General features: G+C 33.7%; 1 protein-coding gene across 2 annotated transcripts in view; it reads right to left on the bottom strand.

Moving 5' to 3' along the window:
- The window catches only part of SUZ12 (SUZ12 polycomb repressive complex 2 subunit), a 40,364-nt gene that overhangs the window by 3,405 nt on the left and 15,321 nt on the right, over positions 1-21,638 (bottom strand). For both annotated transcript variants that reach the window (XM_014862153.3, XM_044745051.2), the window contains 11 exons: positions 20,736-20,785; positions 16,850-16,935; positions 14,746-14,977; positions 13,606-13,699; positions 9,392-9,497; positions 5,395-5,572; positions 3,852-3,943; positions 3,489-3,632; positions 2,847-3,004; positions 2,255-2,453; positions 1,119-1,198 (listed from right to left, as the gene is read on the bottom strand). In XM_014862153.3, the coding sequence (XP_014717639.2) occupies positions 1,119-1,198; positions 2,255-2,453; positions 2,847-3,004; positions 3,489-3,632; positions 3,852-3,943; positions 5,395-5,572; positions 9,392-9,497; positions 13,606-13,699; positions 14,746-14,977; positions 16,850-16,935; positions 20,736-20,785 (1,419 nt within the window). The remainder of the gene's footprint in view (positions 1-1,118; positions 1,199-2,254; positions 2,454-2,846; positions 3,005-3,488; positions 3,633-3,851; positions 3,944-5,394; positions 5,573-9,391; positions 9,498-13,605; positions 13,700-14,745; positions 14,978-16,849; positions 16,936-20,735; positions 20,786-21,638) is intronic.

Here is a 21,638-nt window from a genome sequence, read left to right as displayed (position 1 = left end):
CTCCCATTTATTTTACTTATCTATAAATGAAAAAACCTTGGATGCTTGTGCTATGGAAGAAGACCTTACATAAGGATCTAATAATAAGGTAGAGAAGAAAAAGTATGTGTATTGACAAGTAAATAGTTCATACAGGGAAGGAGACAGACCTGAGGAAAAACAATGCTTTCGAGCATACTTTTAGCCACAAAGGCACGAGAACTAAGGATTGTTCTATCTTGACCTCTATGAAACAGTAACAAGAAATCAGAAAAGCTACTTATATTTTATTCTGAATAATTATGCAATTTAAAAAAATTGTGGTAGTAACTGTGATAAGTAATTTTCAGGATTTCTAGCATGTAGCACATAGCATATTATTTTTGTATTCCCTGGCAATAAAAAGAATGAAAACTGGGGTCCAGCCCAGTGGCACAGTGGTTAAGTTCGTGCGCTCTGCTTTAGCAGCCCAGAGTTGACTGATTTGGATCCCAGGCACAGACCTAGCACCACTCGTCAAGCCACACTGGCAGCATCCCACATAAAATAGAGGAAGACTGGCACAGATGTTAGCGACAATCTTCCTCAAGCAAAAAAGAGCAAGATTGGCAATGGATATTAGCTCAGGGCCAATCTTCCTCTCACACACACAAAAATAAAAATAAAAAAAAAAAAGAATGAAAACTGGGGCCAGCCCAGTGGTCATAGTGGTGAAGTTCATGCACTCCGCTTCGGTGGTCCAGGGTTCATAGGTTTGGATCCTGGGCGTGGACCTAGCACCGCTTGGTAAGCCATGCTGTCGTGGCATCTCACATAAAATGGAGGAAGACTGGCACAGATGTTAGCTCAGCAACAATCTTCCTCACAAAAAAAAGTAAAGAAAACTGGGTCATTAAAAAGAAAAAAGACTTATTTTAAAAATAAAAACCTGCTATTAGATGGAACTTGCACCTTGCTTACACATTCTTTGAACATTATCATTTTCCTTTCTGCAATTATAATAATTTGGATTAGGATAACTCTTAGGACAGACTTTAACAGAATTTTAAATACATTTGAACACGGGTAGATTTATAGAATGTGAAGCAGCAAAAAGAGCATAAAAGGAAATGCAGTATTTAAATTTAGAAATACCCTACCCATGCTTCATGACATGGAGATTCCATAGTTTCATCACTTCTTTCTCTCCTTCATTAACATCAGAAAATTCCTCAATTTGCTAAAAACGAAAAAAAGAAAAAATATCTATTAAATGCAGAATAAATACAATTGGTATTTCTAAGAAAAAAATGTAATAATGCCAAAAAGAGAATTTTTTGTAACTAAAAATAACTTATTTATACAGCAAAGTGGCAATGTTTCTTAAAAACAACTTCTGTTTTAGTACTTTTAAAAGGGAAATCCTAAGTTATGAAACAGTTACCAATGAATAAAATGAAAAAGAAAAATACAGTATCATAAGAAGAAAATCTGTATTTCCATTACGTGGTAATTATTTAAGTGACACATTACAAAAATTGTGGATTCTTGGGGCTGGCCCCATGGCCAAGTGGTTAAGTTCACAAGCTCAGCTGCAGCAGCCCAGGGTTTCGCCGGTTCGGCGACTGGCACAGATGTTAGCGACAATCTTCCTCAAGCAAAAAAGAGCAAGATTGGCAATGGATATTAGTTCAGGGCCAATCTTCCTCTCACACACACAAAAATAAAATAAAGATTGGGGCTGGCCCCGTGGCCGAGTGGTTAAGTTCGCGCGCTCCGCTGCAGGCGGCCCAGTGTTTCGTTAGTTCGAATCCTGGGCGCGGACATGGCACTGCTCATCAGACCATGCTGAGGCAGCGTCCCACATGCCACAACTAGAGGAACCCACAACGAAGAATACACAACTATGTACCGGGGGTGCTTTGGGGAGAAAAAGGAAAAAATAAAAAATCTTTGGAAAAAAAAAAAATAAAATAAAATAAAGATTAAAAAAAAAAAGAAAACTGGGCACAGACATGGCACCGCTCATCAGGCCATGCTGAGGCAGCATCCCACATGTCACAAGTAGAAGGACCCACACTAAAAGTACACAACTATGTACAGGGGTGCTTTGGGGAGAAAAAGGAAAAATAAAATCTTTAAAAAAAAAAAATTTGTGGATTCTTGAATTTCTTAATTTAGAAAAAACTCCTTTACACTAAGTCAAAAGTTTAATTCATATGAAACAAGTTTTCAAATAGAAATCATTTAATCATAAAATTCTAAAGTCACTGTCAATAAAGATAATAATAATTACTGTAATCGTTTTTTCTCTTAGCCATTCAGGATCTTTTTCATCTTCACTATCTACTTCCATTTCTTGTGGACGGAGAGGTAAACAAGTATCACTATGGAAATACAGACGATTGTGTCCACTACTGTATGTTCGTTGCTGTTCCACTTCTCCATCTTCGGATTCGAGAAATTCAGACATGCTTGCTTTTGTTCGTTTTGGCCTAATGAAAAGAAATGCTGATGTAATATTAAGTGACAAGAATACGGTTCTTTATATTTCACACCAGCCAAATAGAGTATATTCCTTTCTTACAAGTTTTTACCTAGATATGCACACACAAACTTCCACTGGAGAGTTCTTTAATCCCCCTCCTGCAGCAGTAATGACATTAACATGTAAAACACAAGGAAAAGCTACAAAAAGGAAGTGAGAAAACCCCTGTAGAAAGAGGAGCTGGGGAGGGTTATAAAGCAGTATACCCCCCAGAGACTTAGCTAATACTGAAATAACGATTCCCACCTAAATAGTGGCTTTGTCTGGCTCCCTTTTGTTCCTCCAACATCATCAATAAAAGTCAGAGAATAAACTTTTGTTGTATGACCTTTATACCTACCTGCACACTAGAATGTGTGTGATAGGCGTTCTCTTTACTGGTCCATTACGACTAAAAGCAAATCCCGGCTGGCGGTGAATATCCTGAGGATTTCCTGCATAGGAGCCATCGTAACACTCGTTGATAGAAACATCTATCCTAGCACCTTTTGGATGATACTGTAACAAAAATGGCAAGGTGTTTAGGAAATAAAAATACTAATTATCCTACCCCAAATACCTATCCCTCCAATTTAATTAATTAAAAAGTACTTGTGGGTTCTTAATGTTTTGAAAACTAAAATGAGCCAGGAATACTGGCATGGTGCAGAGGAAGTCAGAAGACCTGGAGTCAAAAAGATTTGTGTTAAAATCCTGGCTGTGCCATTTACTGGCTTGGTAACTTTGTACAAATTATTCTTGTCTGAGCAAGAATAAGGAAACTGCAACTTAATTCAAAGAGTTGGTCTGGGGATTATGTGAGTATCTATATAGGTATACTATGCAAATGTATGTAAACTTTGAATCATTCATTGTAGTTCATGCGTATAGCATCCATCTAATGCAGAAATTTTGGTATTTTGTACAAAGTACAATTTTTGAAAGTCAGACTGTTATAATGTATAGTATATTATTGGTAAGAAAAAAATGAAAAGTTACTTACAACATAATTGAAGATAAATCTGCTATGGCAGAGTTTAAGATGCTTGAGTAAACTATAAAGTTTGCGGCAGTTCAGAGTGCACCAAGGGCAATGAAGGTCATCTCTTGCTTCAGTTTGTTGTCTTGTATTGTTGTTATAAAGGAACTTTAAAATAACAAAAAGCAAAAAAAGCAAATCTCCAATTTACACATCTCAACATATTTTATTTTCAATATCACCTTTTAAAAATAGTTAAAACAATTTAAAAGGAAAATCAAATTAGAGACATTCTTCTTATTTAAATATGCCAAAATATTTCAGATGTAACATGCAAAACAAAGGCATTTCATGATTACTTAAAAAAGAAGAGTCAGCTTTGTTTACCTGATAAAATATTCTTAATTTTTGTCGGTTTTCATTTGAAGTATCTTTTTCTTTTCTTGTTTGTAGATCTGTAGTCAATGATTCTTTAACAGCTGAAAATAAATACTTTTATATTTAATACAAATACTTCCTTCTAAAAAGTGAAATAACAGATCTTGCGAAAATAATTAAACATTGAAAGTTTCACAGAATTCTACTTGTGGTATTTAATAGAATCTTTGTCTCACTCTCAACTGATGATCATGGGAACGATCCTTAATCAGCACCTCTAATCAGATATTAAGGTTTGAATATCAGCAGGAGCCATTTTTTTCCTTTAAAAACCTCTTCTGTCCTAAACCATTATAAAAGCAACCCCAAGTAATTCCACGCAGTCACTATATGTCACTATATACTGTTTCAAGCACTCTGAGGTCAGTGTGTAGTTGTGATTGGTCTTTGTATTCCCAGTGCACAACTGTAAGCAGAGATCCACTAAGTGTTGGTTTAACAGAAATTAAATTAAAAATTATTGTATTGCTATCACTCCAAATCCAAAAGATAGTTACTGTTAATAATTTTAGTATATTTCTTTACACATCATATAATTTTATACATAACTTTTTTTCTCAGTTTCTTTGAAACTCTTTTACCTATTTGACTTGCTGCAGAGTATTCTGAGAAGTGCCCAGACCACAATTTATTTGGGAAATCTTTCCCCTGATGGAGGCCATTTCTTTCTCTTTAATCTGACTCTTACAGTGACTTGCACACAAGGAATGGACATGAGTGGTCAATGTCAAAGACAGCTGTCTTAAGCCTTCTGCCTTCTTTAAACAGACTTAGATAAAAACACATGGATGCTTTCAGGTCAAGAGCAGTGTTCCTATCAGGCAGATACAAAATGACAGAACACTGCAACCAGGGCCTTAAATCAGCAGAGCTAACTACATCTGTCAATGTTTTTTCACTTAAAAGTTTACTGTGAAATTTAACCTGGTAAAATTCAGGTTATGATGATCCTTTTCCAGCCCTAAAATTGTAAAAACCCTCTGAAATACTGAATTCAGTTCTACAACATACACAAATTTTTATGTGAATTATAAAAAGCACACAGTGCAAAAGCCCTTAATACCTGCAATTCCAAAATCTAAAAAGCTCTGAAAACCAATTGTTTTCTCATGAGTTTGAGGCAAATTTATTTAGTAGAAAAAGTTGTCTTAAATTGACATGCGGCTATCTAGAGACCTCATTTGGAGGTGTTATATGATACATAGCATATATGCTATCTTCTATATCACGCTTCTAAAATTGAAAAAAAACCAAAAAATTCCCAGACACATCTGGCACAGAGGTTTTGGATAATGGACTGCTGATCAGTACTTCAACACAAAACTTTACATTTAATATAGGAGAATGTTAATTTACCATTGCTCATAATTTGTCTGTCTTAATAAGTCAATATTTCCCAAAGAATTATTATTGGAGCAAAAGACAAACAAATTAATCTAAAGCCTAAGTCCTAACTCTGCAGAGCATTACTTTGACAGCAATGTTTTCTCACCAATAGTTTGAGTAGGTTTAACTGAACCAGGCTTGTTTTCTTGATGGAGACTCTCTGAGTTTCTAGTGGCAAGAGGCTTGGCAATAGGAGCTGTGGATTTATCATTGGTCTCTCCTGTCCAACGAAGAGTGAACTGCAACGTAGGTCCCTGAGAAAATGTTTCAAATGGAGGCAGCCTCTGAAAAAGAAAAGACATGAAAAGAGTGAAGATTTCATAGAATGAATTGAAAGAAACTGTAGGAATAAAAAAATACATGTTTATTATGATAAGTTAGTGTGGATTTGATCTAAATCAACAGATTTTTTCCTTGAAAACCCAAAACACCTCCAGGGATGGCCAGGCAAGTAAGGTCAATGTATGGCACAGACGAGCCTGTAGTAGTGGAGAGCTCAGGCTGTCAAAGAGAGGCAGCAGCTAATCAGCAATTGTGGTATGTGCAAACACAGGCCCAGTACAGCCAGATTTTCAGATTTTTCAAAAGAAGTCAGAAACCCAAGTTCTCATGGGAAATGTTCCCATTGTTATATATTGGTAACCAACTAAAAAGTGTCTTGAGAAACAACAAAACACAAAAACCCAAAGCCTGCCACCTTGCAACCTCTCTTGGATGACCAATACACTTTCTTTGTGTAAACTGAACAGTTATAGCAATTAGTAATTTTCCTTGATTTCTCTCAGCTTCATTGACGACTGCTGAACTATCTTGGCTTTCCTCCTTCACCTATCATCACTTAAAAGATAACTCTTCTTTTGGTCTCCTTAATTCCTAGCTAACATTTAGCTATCTGCCCCACTCGCTCACTCATCCTCAAGGACTTACCTATTAGGCTGATGATCCCAAATTGATTCTCCATTCTTTATACTAAGCTCTAAACCTGTATATCTCCCAACTGTCTCTTGGACAAAGCCACTTGAATGATATCAATGTCACTTGAACTAAAATATCTTAAATGTGAATCTATTCTTTTCTTTCCTTCCCAGGTACAATTATTTTTGTTTCCAGCATTATCATTCTAGTAGTGACCCTCAGTTAAAAATTTTAGAATTACATCTGACCCCTATTTTTCCCTTTGTTTCTCTTATATAATCACCTAGTAAAGATCCTTACTACCTTATTACTACAGTATCCCAGCTGCTCTCCCTGCTTCCAGTTTTCACTTCTCAATCCATATACAGGAGACTAAATTATCTCCTTAAAGACTGCTTTCATGCTAGCCTTTTTTATAGAAACCTTCAATGGGCTCCTGTTTACTGCCATACAAGCTGAAATTCCTTCTACATCTTTATTATAAATAATCCTCTTAAAACTATAATTTTAGACTGGAATGAGGTAAAAGTGTGATCATATAAACTGGTTTTGACGCAGTAAGTCCATATTTAGGAATTTATCTTATAAAAATACTTGCAATTCAAAAAGATACATGTACGTGTATATTCACTACAACATTTTTGAAAATGTAAAAAAGATTAAAATAACAATTATCCATTAAAAGTGGCATTGGTTTAGTTAGTTGAGACATTTATTTAAAAGAATACCAGAGCTTTTAAAAAGAAGCAAATCTAGGGGCAAGCCTGGGAGTGTAGTGGTTAAGTTCACACACTCCGCTTCGGCAGCCCGGGGTTGGCAGGTTCAGATCCTAGCAGCAGACCTACACAACCGCTTATCAAGCCATGCTGTGGGAGGCACCCCACATACAAAATAGAGGAAGATGGGCACAGACGTTAGCTCAGGGCCAATCTTCCTCACCAAAAAAAGGAGGATTGGTGGTGGATGTTAGCTCAGGACTAATCTTCCTCACAAAAACATTAAAAAAAATAAAAAGAAGCAAATATATATGATCTGATTTAAAAGGATGCCCATTTCATATTGCCTCAAACAATTTCTTGTGAAAAACCAACAACTCATATATATAATCCTTATTGTTTCATGGATAAACTTTAAATAAGAAATTTAAAACATAAAGATAATAAATACCTGCAGAAAATTCAAACACTATAGATAAGTATAAAGAAATAAAAATTATTTGAAATCCCATCACCGGGAGATAACCCCTATTATTAATTTTAGAAAAAGTAGGAGTATGTATACTATTATATAAAAATTAAATGATGGAAATCTTCTCGTCACAGTATTGTCCTTTTTAAAAATGGCTATCTTTTTAGATTTAAGGTGTTTCCAATTTTTCATTATTTAAAAAATTTTTACAAGACCTGTTACCTACATTTTTTCAGTTAACCAGGTACTACCTTGTGAGAAAACTGTAGAACTGGAATTAACTGTTAATGACTATATACACAATTTAAATTTTTACCCACATTGCCAGTCTGCCCTCGAGTAAGGCTGTACCAAGTTATTCCCAGACTGAAGCATTATTTGGGAGTGTGTCCTCACATCTCCAAATAGAAACCGTCAATCTTTTCAACTGTTGTCAAGCTAGCAGTCAAAAGTAGCATCTCTAATTTTGTTTGCATGTTGAATACTAATAAGGCTTATCATCTTTTTAAAAGGTTGCTGGCAATCTATATTTGCTGCTTTACTCACTTTTCTAATTAGATTATTTTTTCTTATTGGTTTATAAAACTACATATTCATATTAGCCTTTTGTATGTTACAAATATTTTCCCCAGTCCATCATTTGCTTTTAACTTTAGATTTTTGCAGTAAAAAAATGATTCACTTTAATCAGTCATTTTAATTTTTTTAATTTTTTTTGAGGAAGATTAGCCCTGAGCTAACTACTGCCAGTTGTCCTCTTTTTTGCTGAGGAAGCCTGGCCCTGAGCTAACATCGTGCCCATCTTCCTCTACTTTATACGTGGGACACCTACCACAGCATGGTGTGCCAAGCGGTGCCATGTCCGCACGGGGTATCCGAACCAGCGAACCCCGGGCTGCTGAGAAGCGGAACGTGTGAACTTAACCACTGCACCACCGGGCTGGCCCCTAATCAGTTTTTTATTTTATGCTTTCTAGCTTTTGCATCATACTCAGAAGGTCTTTTCTCATAGCAAGATTATATTACTTTTCACCTACATTTTTCACTGAAGTTATGTTAATTTTTACATTTATGTTTATGAGCCTTCTGGAATTCATCAGGTCTAAGTTTATTTCCAGATGGCTACAGACCAGTTCTGTTACAATTAATGAACAGTTAGTCCATCTTCCCCACACAGATCTGACACCAATTCTAAACTCCAAATGTACATGAAACTATTTCAGGACTATGCTTCAGTGATCTACTTATCTATTCCTATGCTTATACCATGCAATTTAAGTTCTTTTAACTTTACAGTATGTTCTACTATCTGGTAAGTAAAGGTTCTTAGAAATTTTCCATAATTTTCCTTCATATTGTTACATATCCCGGGTTAACTGAGACTAATGTTAAAGCTTAAAAAAATCCTTTTGGGATTTTGCTTGTGATGGTACACTGACCAAATATATTTAGAAATAAATGTCAATGTTATTCTGTTGAGTCTGCCTATCCAAGAAATATACGCATGCCTATTTATTCTTTTAAGTCTCTTAGAAGAGTTATTTAAGTATGCTTCATCTAAGTTCTGCAGATTTCTTGATAAATTTATTACTAGTCATCATGTTACCTGCTGTTAGTATGAATGGGATTTAAAAGAGCAGTTAACATTTATTGAGCACTTATTTTATGCCAGGCATGGTGCTAAGCATATTTCATTAATTATTTCATTTTATCCATCAATTCTATGCCTCGTTTTAAGAATGAGAAAACTGAGACACAAAAATTTAAGTCACCTGCCAGATGCCACATAGCTAGGAGTAGAGATTTGAACCTGGCAGTCTGGCTCCAAGGACGATGACTTCATTATATACTATGACTAGGTAATTTTTACTTTACTTTTTCAAAGTATAAAAACAAAGGACTCTTTACTTCCAACATGAATTTGCAATTGGGGAAGAAAACATCAATAAAAAATGGGAGTTCATAACTACAACGTGCTCAACCTTCTAAGTAGTCCATACCTTCCCATCAAGAATAGTCTCCCATGTTGCTCTTTTCTTGCTTATTGGACATTCTTCCATTTCCTGCATGGCTACTTCATATTCCCCATCTAAAAGCTGTAAGCGCCTGTTAGACAAACACATACACTTTAAAGTAACCTGTGTATTATTGTAAGTATACAAACTCTGCATCTTTAGATTGATACTAAAAAGCATTTATTAAATTTATAAACTAACTTATATACCCAACAAGATTTTCTACACTCCATTCCTGATAAAAGCAATTTTAATGATTTGCACTAATAACTATTATTATTAGAAAATTATTTCATCACTGTAGCTACTCAGATATAACTTTAAACATTTAATGTATAATATGTCTAAGATCTCAAACTTGGTAAGTTTTAAACATTAAGTATAAAGCATGTGTTCAGGCTTTATATTTTTAAAAATAGGATAAAAACAGTGTTACAATACTTGCCTTAGGGAACCACTAAGAATTACACCTGTTATTTTTAACTGTTGTAAATATTTGAACTAGAATTCTTGACTTTTATACTTGACCAGGAAACTAACTGATGATTATAAAGATGACTCTGATAAGTACAAGATCCTGGGGGCACCTGGCACATATAGGTGCTCAATAAACATTTCACGGATGAATGAATAAATGAAATACTGGTTGAATCAAAGAATCAATTAAATTATACCCATACTCACTGTATAGTTTAAATGTGTATGTACATATGTGTGTGTGTATATATAGTTTATATTATTTCTTTCATACTTTTAAACACTGGTAACATTACTATCCTAAACACGATTCTTCAACAATGCTCAATAATTAATTGTATATAGCAAGAAACTGGCTTCTCTTCATCAGTTTTGGAGAAATTCTGTGAGGTGATAATAGCTAACATTTATTGAGTGCTTACTATGTGCCAGGCACTATTTTAAAGATTTTACATGGTTCATTTAATCTTCCCAACAACTCTATGAAGTAGATGCCTTTACTTCTTTTTCAGAAGAGGAAACTGAGGCCAGAGAAGTTAACTAACTTGTCTTAAGACAACACAGTAAAGAGCCAGAGCTAGCAGCTGAATCCAGGTAGTCTGTCTCCCAAGTCTGGCTCAACAACAAATGATTCTGAGACTTAAAAATTTTTATCGTGATGCTGTGCTACTTGAATTTATTCTATTTCGACAGCACATCAGCAAAGTTATTCAACTTAATATTTTAAAAAGCTGATTGCTTTCCTTATGTATCTGGCTACATAATACTCTATTTTATGGTCGTACATTTGATAGCTACAATCCAATTAACTTTCCTACCTGTAATGGATGAGGAGGCTCTTTTTCCCCACAGCCTCATCAACAGTTATTTATCTAGTTTTTGATCTCTGCTAAACCAGTAAGTGAATAAATGACATCTCAGTATACTTTTATATTCAGATGTCTTATCTTTTAACTGATTAAGAATTATATATACATATATTTTCTTTTTTTATAAACATTTTTATTATCCCTTGCTGATTATATTGGGCTGTGGTGTTTTTCTTTTTAATTAGTATGACCTTTTTGTATTAGAGGAATGAGAAATCTATCTATAGTAGGAATTGAAATTAATTTCCCCCCAACTTGTCATTTTTATTTTCACTTGGCTTATGATGGCTTTTTTGTTTTCAGAAGAAGGTTTTTATTTTGCTCAACATTTCATTCTTTTTCTATATTGCTTTTGAATTTTGGTCATTCTTTAAAGAGATTTTAACTTTTCTGTGATCATAAAAAAGAATTTTTACAAATCTAACTCTCAGATCTTGGCTTGCAAATACTTTCCCTCTACTAAAAGGAACCAAGACTCTTTGAAGAAATGGCCAATTCCAGAGCAAAGGGAAGAAAAGGAGAGTGTGAGCCTGGAATATTTTACTATTCCAGACAATAAGGAAAAATAAATAAATAAATAAAAATAGGCCAGGCTCCTCCTGACCAAATTTGGGACAATTTGATCATTAAAATGAATAACAACATCAACAGATTAAAACAGACTGAATAAAAATGGAATTCATTAATCCATATTGATTAAAAAAAAGCTGAGGGAAGGAATGCTCTTTACAGCAAAATGCCAATAAACGTGGAAGAAATGACAGAAAGTTGCCATTTGGCAACTGTTATAGGAATAATTTATTTAAGTAAGAATCACCAATGGATGCTAAACTATTGGGTATAAGGCTGTTGGAGGAAAAAGGACATTTACCCAGTTTCATGTATTACCACAGAGATTACATATTAATTAATTGAAAGGAAAAGGTGCTGTTACGATGAACAAACATGATGAATACCACACTTTAACCAAGTGGTCAAACCTAGTATCACCTGTGCCTGTGATGTACACAAAGAACAGATCACCATTAGTGTTCCTGTCCAACAGTTAATCTGACTCTAATCATAAGGAAACAATCACAAAAGTCCAACTGAGGGACATTCTGCACAACTACAGGCCTGTACTTAAAAAAAAGTGTCATAAAAGGCAAAAGGCAAAAAAAAAAAAAAAAAAAAGCTGAAGTATTCCAAATTGAAGGAGACCGAACAGATGTGGCAACTGACAACTAGCAACAGATCAAAATCCTTGAGGGAGGTGGGAAACACCTGTAGAGGATATTATTGGGGAAAGAGTACTGTATATGTCGTAGTATGTTAAATTTCCTGTGAATGATGGGTGTGTTGAGGTTACACAGGGCCATGTCCTTGTTCTTAGGAGATACATGCTGAAGTGCTTAGGAGTGAGGAATGAAGTAACATGTCAAAATCTAACTTTCAAATGGCTCATCAGAAAAATACACACAAATAAAGCAAATGTGGTAAAATGTTAACTGATGAATCTAGGTGAAGGGTAGGTATTAATTACCTGTATTGTTCTTTCAACTTTTTTATAGGTTTGGAAATTTTCAAAGTAAGTTGGAGGAAAATTCTCCCATGGTTTCTTCTTGGTACTTTTTTCATTAAATAAAAAGCAATATTTCATACATACAAGGAATATACTAATATATATGTAAGGTAGAAATAATTTAAAAAAGAACACAATGTACTCCCTCATGTTGCCTAAAAAAGCACATTGACAAACCCTGATGAAGCCTAGTGTGCCGCATCCTAACTGCCTCTCCCACAGACATAGCCACTATCTCCTGGTACATTTGTTTCTGTTGTTCTCCATTTAAATCTTTGATCCACATTCAAATTTCTAACTTTAAAAAGACAGTATATTGGTTTCTCCCAGTAATATTAAGTGACAATAAGTGATATATTCTAAGACAATATGGTAGCCAAAATCTATGGTACTATTTCTAATCACCTTCACTTTCCTTTTAAATACCTTGTACATTTCTCTACCTGGTGGCTAACAGGTGATTACATTAAAGTAACAATCTAGTACTTTTTAAAGAGTAGAAGAAATGCGCTCGTTGCTCTTCTTGGCTCTTTCTCCTATACCTGACACAGTGAACTGTGTTAACTACCTGTGAGCAGCCTAGAACAAGAAATCATGGCATCTTACAGGTTTCATCCTCCAATCCGGTCAAAAAAGAATGCGGCATTTGCTTCCTAGATCTTTTACTGGCACTAAGATGCTTCGTTCCCAAATGAAAACTATAGAGATAATTATAAATCCAAGTGTTCTTTGCTACCCTGTGCCAAATGCACACAGAGCCACACAATGATGATTCACACAATTTTCTTCCTTAACTTTAGTAAATACATAATCTCAAGATTTGTACAGGGTCCACTTCATTCAGGTCTCTGCTCAAATATCACTTTCTCCCAGAGGCTGTCTCTATAAAGCAACCATTTATTCTCTTTATTTTTCTTCATAGCACTCACCACTAAGTGACATCAGTTGGTATAATTTTTGAGGTTTGTTATCTGTTTTCTCCACTAGAAGCTAAGCTCACGCAGGCAGGAATTTTATTGCGTTCTCACTGCCTACGACAGTGTCTGACACAGCAGACGTTCAGAAAATACTTGCCAAATACACAATCTTAACTAAGCCATTCAAAGAGTTCCTCATCTGTGTTTGTTGCTTTCTATGTGATAAAGAGAAATGAGACAAATTACAAATTTGTTTTTTCATTCATAAGGATAAAGAGAAACAAAGGCAAAAAAATATCATCACCACTATACTCTGCTTCAGAATAAAAACATGTCTAGAACATTATGGGAGCCTCATTCGTTCGTCAACATTACCTGTTTTTATCAAATACTGTCATTTGTGCAACAAATGTCTTTTCCCCATCTTCACGATTTCGTTTTCTTCTAGCTGGAAGTTCTTCATTGACATCTGAATTTGACAAACATTTCTCATAAATCAAATATTCAAGCAAAAATGTCATATTTATGACCTAGGGTCCCTTAATATAACATACTACATTTGTACCAAATAAAATACAAATTACACTTAAATTGCAATATCCAGACTTGACTGTTCAATTTTATGTTTTTACTATATGTGTATGTTCCTTACTTTGTGACATTCGTTGACACTAACCCTACATTCTTGCAAATGTTATTTTCTGTTTAAAATGATCTTCCTTGCTAGGCAAGGAGAAAAAAATCCTCCTCATTCAGTTACTTTTCAAGAACTTCAAAGGATACTTCGAGACTCTTTTTTTCTTCCAAGGTCCTTTTCCACTGAAGTTCACATAGACTTCTATTATACCACCCATCGTTTTGCTGCAATTATTTATTCTATGCCTATCTCCATATTCTAGGTTGTGAGCCTTTGGAAGACAGGACTGAATGTTTTGATCATTCTTTGTATCCTCAGCACCTATATGCTGGTTGAATGATTACCTCAAAAGCAGAATCAAAACTGTTGGGAGGATAGAGGGACAGATATGTGTTAAGCTGGAATAATAAAAAGTTAAGTGTAGAATCTAAGAGATAGGCACGCACTATAAAATTCTTTCAACTGTTCTGTTATGTATGAAATTTTTTACAATAAATTGTTGGGGGAGTGAATTTATTGTTTGCTGAGAGACTAGCTTGAAATATCAGTCTTTTCCATCCACTGTTCAATATATTCTTTTACTATATCATCATGTAATAATAAGAACTTTACAAAGTAAATATGTAGTACAGCACAATAGCCGATAGTCTAAGAGCCACAGCAACCTACTATAAAATTATCTAATTAGATTATAAGAGATTCGTACCATTTTATTCCTTGGAAAGGCAAAAGTTTTAAATAAGTTACTAAAATAACTCGAAAAGAAATACTTTGTACACATTTATGAATACTATGAAAATATACCAGTTCACTCACTTTCATTGACTGCCTTAATCTCCAATGACAAAATCTAGTAACATTATTAAAATAAAAATTACCAATATTTTCATTGGTTTCTCCATTAATCATTCCATTAAACTCTCTTCTTCCCGGACGAGTCACTCTAAATAGCAATGAGTAAGACTTCACCATATGGCTGTTACTAGGTTCAAATTCATTACTGGAAACTGCAAGGGACGGGAAATTTCCAGGTTTTGTTTGATTGAGGTCAGGATTCAAAGGCACCTGCTTTTTACCTGTAGGAACTTGCCTTATTGGACAACTTACATCCTGCAAAGGAAAAGATTATTAAATTACATTTACTTATGCATATGCAATTATAAGAATTACAATAAAATTTCTAATCACAAAAAATTTAAAAAATTAAAAAATTTCTAATCACAGTTATAGGAAACATGGTGTAGGCCATGATTACCAAATGGCATGCTAAAATTCTAACCATACTTCTGAAAATTGAGATGAAGCAAAAAGAAAATTTAAAATAACTATATTCCAAATATTAACACAATTGAGGATATCTCCAATATACTGAAAAGAATGATACAGTATATCCAATATTTAGCTGATCATCTGAAAGAGTTTTAAATTAGAAATATGGAATTAAAGCCATGCTTAAAATGTTAAACTCATGTAAATTAATCTTTTCCCTTAAATTTTTTACTTAAACAAAATAGTTGATGGGACCATTAGACATGAAAAAAATGATTATAATAACTGCATGGTCAACATTATGAAACAGTAAATTCATATACTTAAATATGTTGTTTAATAGTAGCAATATCAATCATCTTATGAGTAATGTTCTGTAGGTACAGTCACGCGTTGCTGAACGACAGGGACACGTTCTGAGAAATGCGTCGTTAGGCAGTTTCGTCACTGTGCAAACATCACAGAGTGTACTCACACAAATCTAGATGGTATAGCCTTCTACACACCTAGGTTATATGGTACTAATCTTATGGGACCACTGTCACATATGCAATCCACCATGGACTGAAATGTCATTATGTGGTGCATGACGGTATAGACCTAGAGTTATACTGAAAGAGCACATGAAAAACTGGAAGATGCAGAAGACCTTCATAACAAGAAAATACAGTACATATTTTATGGTAGCTTCTTTTTTAAAATAAACAGAATACATGCTTAAGGTCTAAAACAAAATTCTACTCTATAAAACAGTATAAAATGAGAGAGTCTCCCCTACCCCCCAGGTCTTACACTCCAGAGAAGACTGATATTAGCAGCTGGTTGTATATCTCCTCCCAAGAAAATGTTTACACCTTTTATTTTTTTAAACACAAAAAGGATCATACTACAGTTATATTTTTTTGCCTAAATTATAATATATTTTGAAGAACTGTCACGTCACTGCTTGTCATGTGTGGGGGTTGGGTGGGAGTGATATTTCTTAACTTTAAAGTTTTTAATATATATTAACTTTAATATATACTTACACAGCTGTCTCCTGTAACCTTAGTCCACTCCACACCAATGCTCTAGCACAGTTTTCAAGCCTGTATCACCTTACTATAATTTGGGGAGAACATCAGCAATAGGAATCTCTATACAGGTGATTCCTACTCTTAACATACCCACCAACTTGAAGCTACTAAAAGTATTTCTGTTGGCTTCGGTTGGGTGCCCATGAAATTTAACTACCATAACACTTGTTTCTATGGTGAAATGATTTCATCTTATAAATAAAAATTTGAAGCAATGTATCAGTAAGTTAATGCTGATAATGCTGGCAACAGAACTTCTTTGCCTGAAAGTAGTGTTATGAGATAACCCTTTTGGGAAAAACTCTCTCTTAGCCCCATTTAAAAATTTCAATTGGAACAAATAGCTAAGAGACTGAAGTGGTAGGGAAGAAACTGAACTTCTGTCCTAAGATGCTAAAACACAGGCTCTTCCCTTCACTGTCAGACTCCTATAGGAGAGAGTTTTATGCAGATACCTACAGCCAGACTAGAAAAAACAGGAAGACCCAGGAGGTTGGGAAGAAGAGGTTATCAGTTTTATAAACCACCATCAACATATTTAAAAGCTTTGAAGGTTTAAAAACACAATATATATGCACGAATATATTCAATTTAAAAATTATTCCACTTAATCTACCAGAATCACTTTACATGTTACCTTTCTTTTTTTGTGGCAAACTTTCACAAGCAGGACTTCCAGGGTAACAGAATTTTGTTCATTTTCTGAGTTTTGTGATGGCTTATCTAAAGAGAAAATGAATCAATACTTTAAGATGTATTTTTAAAAACATATAAATATAGTACTCATTTTCCTAAGAAGTCTGGGAATGTCAACAAAAAAAAGACTTCCTGTAATGAAGCCTTCTTAGAAGTTTACTCATTCTTTTTTCCCAAATTCAGTTCCAAATATGTAGTGAACTTTTTTGGGGGGGCTTTTTCTCCCCAAATTCCCCAGTACATAGTTGTATATTATAGTTGTGGGTCCTTCCAGTTGTGGCATGTGGGATGCCACCTCAACATGGCCTAATGAGTGGTGCTATGTCCGCACCCAGGATCCGAACTGGCAAAACCTGGGCCACTGAAGCAGAGTGTGGGAACTTAACCACTTGACCATGGGGTTTAAAGAAGGCTTTATATATATATATAAAGTCATTTAAATAAACCCCTCACAAGAAAATTACCATTATCTTCCTACATATTGTGATTTTCTTTTAATTCAAATAAGATGGCTCACTTTAATTAAAACTAAAAATTTTACTCATTATTTCTGCCATAAGATTTAACATTTATCATAATAAAAGAATATAATAAACTGCCAGTCAAAAGTATTTTTGACAAATACAGTTAAAGCTTCTTGGCAGAAAGCACAAACGAAATAGTTCAGAAGAGATAACCACACACAAAATACACATTTTTAATTTTTTTCCTTCTCCCAAAATCTATTATTAGAAAAATTACTTAAAGATACATTTAAATTGAACTAGTTACTATTATACACATTTGATTTTGAACACACAGAGATGTTAAACTGACAAGTTCTTTAATTTGACTAGGACTTGTGACCATAGGAATAAAAAAATGGATTTCAAAAAATATTAAACATTATACAAATTATATAACATAAACATTATATTATCATTTCACAAAAAAGATAGCTATTTTTTTGCCTTTTCTCTAGAATTTCTCTAAAGCCTAAATGGAATAACAAAAATCAAGATATCACTCACTACCTAGGGAAATTTCTTGGTTTACCAAGTTTAGGGATTTTAATTTTAAATAACAGTCTATATTCTCTAAATCAATTAACTAACCAAAGGCTTTTGCAAATCAGGGTTCCAGAGTACTTCTTTATAAGTTACTTGTCTTTAATCTCAAGGCATTAATAGTTCAAACTTAAATATTTAATCATTCATTCATCCTTACATTTCAATAATATGTAGAACTACTATAATAGATGGATCCATAAACATACAGAAATAAAGTAAATTTTGTTCTGAGATGTTGGACAACATTTTTTCCTACTTAAAAACATTCTTCTTATGCAGGATGTGTGCATAAAATACATTTGAATGAATCAGTTTCTCTGTAAGTTGTATCCAGGACACACTTTAATATAGCAAAAAATAATCTGATGTCTAAAATGCAATGAGAAAAATACTCTCTGAAAAATACTCACCATGAAAATAGTACCCTAATAATCTTTATGTATTCATTCTAAACAGTTTCAAGTAGTAATTGCTAAACAAAAGTCTTCATTTAAAAACAAAAGAAAAAGTCATCAGATTTTAGGGATCTTGATGTGGGTTTTCTATCCTAGTTTCTTAAAAATATTAAAAAAATAAAAAACTACAAATATATCTTGAATAGACAAGAAAGGCAATAATATCTGCTTCTTCCCAACTTCCACTAATTTCAAAGTTATAATAGGAAATTATTTTCTGGAAACAGAAGTATCAAAAGAATTTACTTTTTTATTTACTTCAGTAACATCAAGAAAAAATAAAAACTTCAAGTGAATTTGAGCAATTTTTGAACTTTATGCATTTTGTCATTGTAGACAGGAAAAAAGTTTAATCTGACTACTTTCCAATTAATTCCAACTAATTAATTCAAGTAAAATTAATTAAATTCAATTAATATTAATAAATAATAGTAATTTATTAATATTAGTAAATGTTATTATATTAATATCCATCACTAATTTTAGTGACGGATAATTTATATGTTTTGTATAAATCCATGGGGACAAAGTGCTAACAAACCTATAAAATTCAAATTATAATATTCTACAGTATTAGAGTCCACGTACTTTTAGAATTACCAAAGAAAACCAAGTATGATGAATGATTAGAAATAAGGACTCTGTGAGATGATTATAAATGATTTAGGAAAAAAGAACATAAAAATGCTACTCAGGTTACTTCTATATAAAAGATAGACCAGATCTAAGGCAAAACTAGTAGTAAAGTTACATTAGCTGCTATTACAGATACGATCAGATTTCAAATTTCTTAGATAAAAATGCTGACTAGTCACAAAACCTTTCTAAAATAAACATTTTACTATTAAACTTTATCTCTTACTAAACAGCACCAAGGATGACTAACTTGACATGTTTCTTATAAAGGTTTTATTATATCACATGATAACGGATACACACACAAATTTAAGATAGACAAGCTGAGAAGCATTTTATCCATCTGAAACCAACTGAAACTTTACCCAGCATGCTTTCACCTCTTTTAATGAAGTAACATTTAAGACTATATAATATTCTTTGTATAATATCTAGCATATCAATATATCCCATTGCTGGTAGTGGCTGTTTCAGTTGTTTCATTGCTGTATTTTTAAAAAAATACGATGCGATAACATCAACTCAAAATGTTTCTACAGAAAGGGCTCTACACAGAAAGATTCTTCACCTAATTCCAGGTTCTAAGGCAATTAATTAAAATTTTCATCATTAGTCTTTACAATTTAAAGTTTAAAAAACATTGGAAATAAAAAAATGGCAAAATCTAAGAAATGTAATTTTATCAAAACATCTTCCCATTATTTTCTACTTATGATCTTTGGAAAGATGATGGCTCTGAGTTGGGTAAGATAATGTTATACAGCTTTTTTTAAATAGCAACACTTAGAGCCCCAAAAAGTATTGTTTAGAGATAAGAGCTGGAATTTCATCTATTTAGATATGAGCCAGATGAAGCTGACATTCACCTTCAAGAATGATCACACACAGCAGTGATTAATTTAACAATTTCAAAATCTAGTTAGAATTTAAATGGATACCAGGAAAGCAGCAAGGAAACCAGGCTACGAACAAGAGCTTACGTATAGGGCCGGCCTAGAAATTTTAAAAGCTTTTAACACCTAGTTTCTTAACATTTGTTCCTCAGACAACCTACTTCTGAATTATCTTAGGGCCTTACTAAAATATAGGCTCCTAAGCTCCACCAAAACCCTAATAGATCTGAGTCTATTGTAGGGTTCAGGTATACGTATTTTAAACAAACCGTCAAAATGTTTCTACACGGACAACAATTTAAGAACTACTACTACTTTTTTTTGGAGGAAGATTAGCCCTGAGCTAACTACTGCCAATCCTTCTCTTTTTGCTGAGGAGGACTGGCCCTGAGGTAACATCTATGCCCATCTTCCTCTACTTTATATATGTGAAACGCCTACCACAGCATGGCATGCCATGTGGTGCCATGTCCGTACTGGGGATCTGAACTGGCAAACCTCAGGCCGCCAAAGTGGAACGTGTGCACTTAACCACTGTGCCACTGGGCTGGCCCAGAACTACTACTTTTAAAGTTTAAAGAATTGTAAGTTACATCCTCTATATCTCACTACTGACCACACAAAGAAATAACTGAAATCGTTGAGGTCAACTAAAGAGAAATAATGATCAGAATTAACATCTTTTCCATTTAAAGTATAATTTTATAAATTTAAACACACAAAAAATTAAGAGTTTACACTCACAAAGGTGTTTTGTTGTTAGAATGCTAATTTGTTTATTTTTAAGTACATACCATTTTTGTGGAAGAAACCAGTAAATGTAAGCTGCAGATGAGCTGACAAGCTAAACAAAACAAACAAAAAATTTTATCACTTTAATGCTGCATAATAAAAACAGCCTAGACTTTAAAATATAACATTGAAATCAAAGCTACTTCAGCTAACTTATAAATATTTGATTTTCTTATTCTTAACTCTATTTAAGCCCATGGCTCCATGCTTTCCCTATTAAGTATGATGTATGACATCCAAAATAATGTGTCTATACACATAAAAACAAAAACTCACAAAATACAAAAATAAAAACAAAAACACCAAAGGAATAAGGCAGAAAAAAACAAACCCCGAATGAGAGGCAAGAGAATTTGCTGTGCTTCAGTGTTCTAATGAGGACAGGCTTCCCTTCCCACCCCTCAAAACGGAAATTTTCATACGGGTAGCTGAACCCATGCAAAAGTGTTTAAAGATTTTAAAGCTATGGAGATTCAACCTCCTGACAAATGATGCAGAACTATCACTTTCTACTTCAATTAGGGATGAAATACACAATTACAAATCTGCTATAGATTTGTAATTTACTGTTTCAACATGTCATTTTCACTTTTAGTTTTAGAAGCAACGCAAAAGAAAAAAGAAATAATAAACTATAATGACCCTTTTGTTTTGAAAAATATCTACTAACAATGGAAAAACTATTAAGATGGGAAAGACTAAACAGAAATATCAACAGGCATTTGTAGTACGTTTAAACTACAAAAGAGAGCAATCTCTTTGTTGATCAGGAGCCATTTGTAACTTTCCAGAACACAGCTTCTGTTGTGTGATACAGGCTCCAGATTACAGAGGGCCACAGAGACCAGATGTTGGGAAAGGGGAAGTAGTACTGATCCCTTACTCGAGAAATTTATTAGTGTAAA

This window comes from Equus asinus, chromosome 13 (assembly GCF_041296235.1).
Source record: "Equus asinus isolate D_3611 breed Donkey chromosome 13, EquAss-T2T_v2, whole genome shotgun sequence".
In the NCBI taxonomy this organism is placed as follows: domain Eukaryota; kingdom Metazoa; phylum Chordata; class Mammalia; order Perissodactyla; family Equidae; genus Equus; species Equus asinus.
Note: the sequence above shows the minus strand (reverse complement) of the source record. Positions and strands in the feature narration are given on the sequence as shown.